This window comes from Aquarana catesbeiana, linkage group LG06, assembly GCF_042186555.1.
Source record: "Aquarana catesbeiana isolate 2022-GZ linkage group LG06, ASM4218655v1, whole genome shotgun sequence".
Lineage (NCBI taxonomy): Eukaryota > Metazoa > Chordata > Amphibia > Anura > Ranidae > Aquarana > Aquarana catesbeiana.
The window spans coordinates 20,353,558-20,363,564 of record NC_133329.1 but is presented as its reverse complement, the minus strand read 5'-3'; the positions used below and the strand labels follow the sequence as shown (position 1 = coordinate 20,363,564).

The 10,007-nt window shown below is 37.9% G+C and overlaps 1 protein-coding gene across 1 annotated transcript in view; it reads right to left on the bottom strand.

The window, feature by feature from the left end:
* Window positions 1-9,127: 9,127 nt before the first annotated feature.
* LOC141148215 (uncharacterized) overlaps window positions 9,128-10,007 on the bottom strand; it is a 268,920-nt gene continuing 268,040 nt past the window's right edge. Inside the window, exon 26 of the mRNA XM_073635453.1 lies at window positions 9,128-9,987. Within this exon, the coding sequence (XP_073491554.1) occupies window positions 9,842-9,987 (146 nt within the window). The 3' untranslated portion in view covers window positions 9,128-9,841. The remainder of the gene's footprint in view (window positions 9,988-10,007) is intronic.

Sequence of the window (10,007 nt, the reverse complement as noted above, 5' to 3'; positions counted from 1 at the left end):
TTGTGCAGACAACAAAATTTTGTCCACATGTTGGAAAATACATTTTGGTCTAGAAAATTTTGAGAAAACTTTCTCCAAGCACTCGTGCACTATTCCATCACTGATTTCTATTTCTGGAATTATTCTAGTGAAGGCATAAGTTTCTTTATTGAAACTGAAGGCAAGTTTATAATGACAACTGTTTGTTACTGGTACTGAAAAATGACTATTGGAAATTTCCAGTACTGAAAATACTTTGGCCTTGGCATCCATTTGTGACATTAAATTTAAATTAGGAACAATAGGTTTGTTATTTGTAATGCATTTATTCAGTGATCTTAAATCAACTGATAAAGAATATGAATCATCAGCATTCTTGATAGGCCAAATACAATTATTTACCACTGATTGTGCCTTCTTTAATATTCCTTGTTGTAAAAATGATTGTAAAATGTCAGAAACTGGACCTATTGATTCTTGTGGCAACTTATTTTAAATTTGGGGTTCAGGGTCTCGTCCCTCAATTTCTATCTCAATATCTTTAAACAAACCTGTATCCATTTTGTTCTGACTCCAAAGACTTTTATGTGCTCTTACCGATTGTTCCAATTCAAGATTGGTTCCTGTGTGTGGCCAATTAAAATCTGAAGAAATGTCAGCGACTGCTGTACAAATACTTCCAACATTATTGTACATGGAAGAATCTATTAACCTAGATTTGGGCCTAGATGAATCTTTCCATATAGTAGAATTACTTAAATCAATAATCCAATCTAATTTACTAATCACATCCATGCCTAAAATATTCTCTGTATTTTGGCAACACCAGATGTCTATTTTAGTTTTTAAAACTCCTGGAATCTCGAAATTCACACCAGAAACTTTAGCTGCAAATTTCCTTTTCCATTGAAACCAATTAAATTACATTTTTTAGAATCAATATTCACATGTAATTTGTTTTTAGTTAAACTGAGTTCAGATCCTAACTCTATTAACCATTTAGTATCCTTGCCATTTAATAAACCATGTAACCATGGTCTTCCACTTTCATCTAATAAAAATGAAGTCACATATTTTAATGTTGGAGATGAACAACAACATCAGAACCTTTTTCCCTAAATCCTGATGGTGATGGAAGTAATCCATCCCTCTCATTTTCATCATTGTTTTTCATATTGATTGAACTGTCATTAACAGTCAATGTACTGATCTGTTTGACTTCTGAAGCATAAGGCAAATCAGTCAAACTATTGTTTGAAGAAGAAAGAATACATTGCTCAGAAATATGTTCTGTATTTTCTACTTTCAAAGTTTTCCTTTGTGTAGTATGTAGGGAAGTATTTCCTGTCTGCTCTGAAACTTTATTTCTGCCTGTGACATGTATCTCACCATCTCTGGGTGTGGCCTTACACGTGGCGACTCTCTGAACGCCATTTTGCTTTTCTTTATCTAAGCGGTGTCTGCATTCAGCAGCTTTATTCACTATTTTTGTTTTAAGCAAAACTTCAGGTTCCTGGCCTATAGACCGCTCAACTGGCACAAAAAACTTCTGCATAGAATCTGCATTAACATTCATAGAGTCTGCATTCATCTCTAAACTCTTGCTTGATTCTGCTTTAAACTTTACATTATTCTGTAACTCAGACAACTGAATATCCTTTATTTGAATTGCACCCTGCAAATCATCTATCCTTTCATTTAAAATCTGACAATTAGTACATAAACTATTGTCCTTTGTTTCCTCTTTTGTACCAACTACATTGCTTTCAAAAACTCCTGATATCATTGTATCATAAACTTTAATTAACTTAATCAAATTCCTAACCTGTTTGCTGAATTTCTTAAATGTAAATTTTGACTTTTGTATTTTCATATTAGCCTGTAAGCATTCATTGAACATGTAACACCATAATTCATCATCTTTAACAAACTTTGACAGATTTTTAAATTCTAATTCTCTCTCACTGGATAATTCATGAATTAAATCCATAACTTACCAATGTAAGATGGCTTCCTTCATGTAACATGCGTTCCCTCTCTTAGCGGGAAATTACATCATCAAGAAACAGATTTTTCTTGCATGTGCACAAACGTTTCACCAATTCTGATGTTTTCTTTATGCTCCGAGCTGTTTTCCACACGAAATTCTCAGATCTTCACAATCGATTTGTCATCTAGGTTCTTTTCAATCGTTTCCAAAATTTCTTTCTGTACTCACTTTTCCCCTCTTTTCAATGGAGAAAGTGGTAAAAAAACTTTCGAAAATTGACTGACTGGCTGGCTGAGCCAATGTAAAAAATCGAGTTATTACTGTATTAATAACTATATTTCAATCATTCATATTGATGAGAAAAGTTCCAAGAAAAATCCGTTCTCATGTAAAACCTCCAAAATTGATTTAATGATCAATTAGCAAAATGTTACAAAAACAATGTCAAAATGTAGAATACAAAAATAGATTATTCCTAAAATGAAGTTTAAATCAGATTGAGATCTTGAGATCTGTGTGTGTGTGTGTGTGTGTGTCTTCATGGAGAGCTGAAAAGCATGTGACTGTGAGTCTTCCCCCACAGTCTGTCTGCACTCCTACAATTAACCCCCAGCTTTTACATAGAGGCTGGCTTAAAAAAGGTTTGTTATAGTCCCATAGAAAAGACCGGGAAATTTGAATTACTCCCAACATTCCTAAGGGTGGGGCTATGAACTATGTGAAAATAGCTAAAATAGGAATCATTTAACTCACAATATATACATGTTTATACTTTAGACATATAAAATCCTACATATCAGTATACATATATTTAAAATGCAGTGTTCTTAATAATATCCTAATCAAGAAATATAGTGATGTAAAGATATATATATATATATATATATATATATATATATATATATATATAATTCAATTATCATAAGAACTCAACCATTCATAAATTCTGATATTTTTTAATTTTGCCCGGGGTTCCCCTTAAAATCCATACCAGACCTGAAGGGCCTGGTATGGAATTTAGGGGGACCCCCACGTCATTTTTTTTTTTCATTTTGGTTCGGGGTTCCCCTGTGGGGAATTCCCATGCCGTTTTTATCAATGAACTTTTATGTGTATTGTCGGACGGGCAATGTATTAATAGCCGCAAGTAGTTTTAAATGACTTTTTTTCTTTGAAATGTCATTTTGCTGTCAGACTGTTCTAAACACGGGAAACATGCGCCCCTTTACAGGCATACTATAGACACCCCCCAGGTACAAGATTTAAAGGAATATTACACTTTTATTGTTTGACTTTAAGCATTATTAAAATCACTGCTCCTGAAAAAACTGCCTTTTTTAAAACTTTTTTTTTGCATTGATCCATGTCCCCTGGAGCAGGACCCAGGTCCCCAAACACTTTTTATGACAATAACTTGCATATAAGCCTTTAAAATTAGCACTTTTGATTATTCATGTTCGTGTCCCATAGACTTTAAAGGTGTTCGCGCGTTCGAACAAACTTTTTTTCCTGTTCGCATGTTCTGGATGCGAACCGAACTGGGGGGTGTTCGGCTCATCCCTAGTCCTGAGTTATTGCTATTTCTGTGAATTCTTGAATCTCTGTGGATTTCCTGGACACTTCTTATCCAGTGAACTATTCACAATCCTCAGAATTGGGATGGTTGAGTACCTGTCATACACACAGCTAATCCCCCAACACCTATTCAATCTTTTTTTATTTTTCTTTATTCCTCTATTCTGAGTCTCTTCTGCTCCTAGGTGAGGACTAGGGATGAGCTGAACACCCCCCGGTTTGGTTCGCATCCAGAACATGCGTTTATGTAAACGGGTGACCCCCCCTCTGACACCAGGGGAAAGCCATAGGGAAGTCCCCATGCGTCAGAGGGGGGCGGTGTCACCGGGTGGCCCCGCCCTCCATTATATAAGAGCTGTCACAAGAGCAGATGTGTCACACAGCGGGAGACTCCCATTGAGGCGGATCGTCCAGAGCACGAAGCGGGGAAGAAGAAGCCGGAGGAAGATGCCAGATGAGAAGACCGGAGGAAGAAGCAGAAGAAGATAGAGGAAGAAGCGGGGGAAGAACAAGATGGAGGAAGAAGAAGAACACAGAAGAAAGACCATAAGAAGATGGAAGAAGAAGCGGGGAAAGAAGAAGACATTAATAAAGGAATTGTCAAAAACCGTCTATTGTCTTTTTTAACATTTTTGACACTTTTTTGTGAAATGGTATGGGTACATTTGTACCCCATTACCAATTCACACAGGGGGGGCTAGGATCTGGCGGTTCTCTTGTTAAAGGGGGCTTCCAGATTCCGATAAGCCCCCCGCCTGCAGACCCCCACAACAACCGGGCAAGGGTTGTGGGGATGAGGCCCTTCTCCCTATCAACATGGGGACAAGGTGCTTTTGGGGGCTACCCCAAAGCATCCTCCCAATGTTGAGGGCATGTGGCCTGGTATGGTTCAGGAGGGGGGCGCCCCCCTCTTTTCCTGTAGCCTGCCAGGTTGCATGCTCAGTTAAGGGTCTGGTATGGATTTTGAGGGGGACCCCCACGCCATTTTTTTTAAATGTTGGCACGGGGTTCTCCTTATAATCATACCAGACCTGAAGGGCCTGGTATGGAATTTGAGGGGACCTCCACGCATTTTTTTTTTTTTGGTTTGGGGTTCCCATGCCGTTTTTTTCAATGACTTTTATGTGTATTGCTGGGACCGTCAATTCATTATAGCCGCGAGTAGTTTTAAATTACTTTTTTTCCTTTATAAATGTCATTTTGCTCTCGGACTGTTCTAAACACGGGAAACATGCGCCACTTTACAGGCATATAATAGACACCACCCAGGTATGAAATTTAAAGGAATATTACACTTTTATTGTTTCACTTTAAGCATTATTAAAATCACTGCTCCCAAAAAAACTGCCGTTTAAAAAAAAAAAAAAATTTGCAATGATCCATGTCCCCTGGGGCAGGACCCGGGTCCCCAAACACTTTTTATGACAATAACTTGCAAATTAACCTTTAAAATTAGCACTTTTGATTTCTCCTATAGACTTTTAAAGGGTGTTCCATGGCTTTAGAATTTGCTGCAAACACCCCAAATTGTTCGCTATTGGGCGAACAGGCAAACAGCCAATGTTCGCGTCAAACTCATGTTTGACCCAAACATAAAGCCCATCCCTAGTGAGGACAGCGCAGTCTGGAGTGAGATCTTTGCATCAGAAGATATTACAGATAACTTGTTATGACGGAGTTAAAAACAGACTACATTAAATGTGCGTGACAATAGCCAAACTAAGCCGATTGTCACATGCCAGCCCCAGGACAAACAAAGGCCAACACCGATCTATAGTGGAGACACCTCTGCTCTGTTTACATCTGTTTTTTTTTCCCTTCCAGAAGTTCCTTTCACTTTCATTCTGACTCATCAGCTGCGTCATCCTTCGTGTGTTTTCTGAATATGTTCCATTTTTGTATACAGAAAAGAAAGAAAAAAAAGAAAGAAAAAATACTACACAAATTAATAAAAAAATAAATTAAAAAATCACTTGATTACCCCCCAATAAATAACTAAAAAAGTAAGCTGTGGACCAAGATTGCAGAGGTCAGGGGAAATAGCATAGCTTCCAACTGTCTCTGATTTTGAGGGACTGTCCCTGATTTGGAGCAATGTCCCTCTGTCCCTCTTCCCTCCTCATTTGTCCCTCATTTTGGTCTGATCACTATAATTGTATATAAAATTCACTTTTTATCTATCAAAAAGTGTTTTCCAGTGCTAAACCTTTCATCCAAATTCTGAATTGCTGCATTTGTAAATTCCAAAAGCCAATATAAAGGAATAGTAGTGGTAAAAAAAAAGCACTTGTGGGTTTAACCAATATATATATTTTTGTACAATTCTCTTTTAAGGGGCGGGCAAGGGGTGTGTCTTATGGCTGCACACTTTTCCTGATAGGTGTCCCTCATTCCCATCTCAAAAATTTGGGAGGTATGATATAAGGACATAGATAACTGCTGCTGAAAGACATAAAGATGACTACAAAATGTTTATTGACTAAGACTAAGAGAACCTGTATGTTACCACCACAAAGCAATGGATTAGGTTGACTTGAAAAAATGGATCCTGCTCCTTTAAAGCATGTTATGCTGCACAGTGTGTGTGCTGTGTAATTTGGCCCCTTCTATTGCCTGAAATACCTGGCTGAGCCTGCCTGGTTCTTCCCCCTCCTTTTAAACTGACCACAGTTTTTCATGGCTGCTGAGCCCTGACTCTGTGGTCAGTTTATGTGCCTCCGTCATCTGCAGCTCTCCTTTCCCCCCTCCCCTCCCTGCCTGTCAGCTCTGTGTCAGGGTCCATCCCTCCCCTCCTGCGGCTAATATAACTTTTAGATTTCCAGATAATGAATATAATCAAGATAAAAAAAGTTTATTCTAAACAAATTGGTATATACAAAGAAAAATACTACGTATTCATGAATAAATAAATGTCAATGTTCTCATTTGATAAAATAGTAAAAATTGATGCCCATACAAGGGATAAAATTAAGAAATGGCTAATGCTTTTTAAGGGGATGAAGAGGAAACCCCTCGAAATGCGTTAGCCATTTATTCATTTTATCCCTTGTATGGGCATCAATTTTTACTATTTTATCAAATGAGAACATTGTCATTTATTTATTCATGAAAAACGTAGTATTTTTTTTGTATATACCAATTTGTTTAGAATAAACTTTTTTATCTTGATTCATGCATTAGGACAAGCGCATTTCTACTTCTTTCATACATAGACAGGTCAGCAGACGGGATTGATTAATTCCTTTCCAGTAAGGTGACATTCTTAACAAGATGTTGGTGTGAGACAATATTTTGGGACAAGTCCCGCCCACCCACCCACCCCACCCCACCCCTATACACACGTTTATACTCCTCCCAGAAGATATTGAGTGACTGGGGGCAAACAAAGGACAAATCATACTCCTAGGAGTCTACCGGACTGACAAAGCAAAAATGTCATCAGTTTAGGCACATTTGTAAAAAAAAAAAATTAGGAACATTTGTAATAAACAAACATTTTATTACAGATATTTTTTGAAATGTCATAAATATATTGTATTCATTATAGGTGACACCTTTGAAGTCTCACTTACTGAAATTTTGTCTCCGTTGTATTTACTTTACAATTTATTGGGATGTGGGGTCCATAATCACATACAGTACTATAATATGACTGGGTCAAATGCAGTCAGAGTTTTGGGTCCATTCATGCTGCAACCTCAGCAGCCCCCCATCTCTGCCCCTTCCTCCAAGTGTCTAGTATGGGAACCAAAAATGAAAAATGAGGTTTAGTTCCCAACAAAAGCTTTGATGAGTTGTAATCCAAGGATTTGAAAACACAATGTCTCTTGGTGAGGCTGCTCTCTAACCAAAGAACCACAGCAGGACAACACGTGGAATATATAAACAAGAAGAGCATCAAACCAATGAAAAAGTCCAAACCTGAAGTCTGTTTGTTAATGTGTAAAAAATGTTATAGATGTTGTGCATTATAAATTGTCCCACCTAATCCCTTCATCAAGGCTTTTCAATATTCAAGAAAGAAACTAAGACAAAGTGATACAACTGAGACTATTATGCACATTGAGTGAAGGATAATCCCAAAAATATATACAATGTATCTTCATACAGTAAAAGTTGAAACAATCCCTAAAGAAATAAACAAGATGGAGGATCTAGTGCTTACGGCACAACAAAAACGTATTTCACAACCTGGACGTTTGTCTACTCAGAAGAGGGGAAAGCTCTTTTTGATGTATAGGCTACTGGGTAAAGGGTATTCTGCAGTACCCCCTGCTTTGAAACACCAACACATCTATTAGTTAATTTGATTATTTATTTATCCCCTCACCCCTTCCTTTCTATACCTCTTCTTTTCTCCTTTTTTGCCTTTTCTTCTATCCTGTTAGAAAAAAAGTTGGGTAGTTTTTGTCTTTCCGTGACTAGCTCTACACCATCTTCTGCTTACCATAAGGGAGCCAATAGTAGCCCCCCCCCCCCCCTGATGCTTTGAAGACGGTGCATTTTGATGTCGAAATGCGTCAGTTGGAACTTCCTGGTGACGTTATATCCGGTTTTTAGAGTGCAAAGCAAGCACATACATAGCAGTTCTTCCTGATTGTAAAGTGTTCCTGAATAACTTTTAATGGAAGTGGAGCGTTGGCTATACCCATACCTTGGATTTATAGGCACATTTTTTTTTTTGCTTACAAACTTTTTTATTAGGTACAAAAGATGGTACAGAGCGATTTGACAAATATCAAGAGAAATACATAGAAAAATAGATAGTCTTACAAGAAATGATGTTTATGTTTACAGTGGTGGTACATTTTAGTGCATACAATTCAAGTTGTTCACACAATAGATCAACCTCTTCTAGTGAGTGCGGTGCAGAGGTGACAATCACGTAGTGGATAGAGATAAGCACTTAGGGGGTTATTTACAAAAGGCAAATCCACTTTGCACTACAAGTGTGAACTACAAGTGTAAAGTGCACTTGGAAGTGCAGTCGCTGTAGATCCGAGGGGGACATGCAAGGAAAATAAAAAACAGCATTTTAGCTTGCACATGATTGGATGATAAAAATCAGCAGAGCTTCCCCTCATTTCAGATCTTCCCCTCAGATTTACAGCGACTGCACTTCCAAGTGCACTTACAGTGCAATTTCACGTTGTAGTGCAAAGTGGATTTGCCTTTCATAAATAACCCCCAAGGTGTCCACTGAAGGGAACACAGGTAACCCCCTTGATCGCCCCCTAGTGTTAACCCCTTCCCTGCCAGTGACATTTACACAGTAATCAGTGCATTTTTATATCTCTGATCGCTGTATAAATGTCACTGGTCCCAAAAATGTGTCAAAAGTGTGTCCGCCACAATGTCGCAGTCCCAATAAAAATCGCAGATCGCTGCCATTACTAGTAAAACAAAAAATAATAATAAAAATGCTATAAATCCAACCCCCTATTTTGCAGACACTATAACTTTTGCACAAACCAATCAATATACGCTTATTGCGATTTTTTTTACCAAAAATATGTAGAAGAATACATATCGGCCTAAACTAAGAAAATAAAATTGCTTTTTTTTTAAAAAAAAATGGGGATATTTATTATAGCAAAAAGTACAAAATATTGTGTTTTTTTTTTTTCAAAATTGTCGCTCTTTTTTTGTTTATAGCGCAAAAAATAAAAACCGCCGAGGTGATCAAATACCACCAAAAGAAAGCTCTAGTGGTTAAATATCATTTTAAACCATCGGTCATGTGTCTTCTTCTTGAAACTTGGTGTGCTTTTGTGTATTTCCTCCAGATCTGTGCAGTATTCCAGTGTGAGACTTCCTGTAATAAAGACAGATCACTGCTGCCCTCTCTCTCCTTGTGCAGGGGGACTGGTCTTGTCTCCGCCCCCTCCTGTAGTTTTCTGCAGGCAGCCTGCAGTGGGTGGGATAGCTAGGCCCCTCCCACAGCTCTGCTTTCTCCTCTTGTGCAGGGTGACTGGTCTTGTCTTTATGCTTTACTGTAGTTTTCTGCAGGCAGCCTGTAGAGGGAGGAGCCTTCTAGCCCAGTGATGATGTCACTGCTATTTTTACAAGGTAATCTGGGTTTTCAAAGGCCTTTATTGCATAAAACATGGGATTATATTCTTTGTGGTTATTGAGGAATATATTTACATTAAATTTTTGTGCCCGGAGTTCAGCTTTAATACTTCCATAAAGTATTTAGATAACATTGTATCTTTTCTATTAATTGAACAAAGTCATTTAGAAAAACTAGTACATGCACATGGATGTTTTATCACTTCTTTGTTATCTGATCAGTTGTCATAGGCTTTTTTTGTGATTTGCATTGAATAGAAAGAGACCTGTGGCCGACTTTCCAATACTGGGCTGACTCTCCAGGATCCGTCTCTTCTCCACATCACTGGTGTCCTCCAGATCATCAACCACCACAATCACATTCCACTTCCCTGTGTATAAAAGACATCAT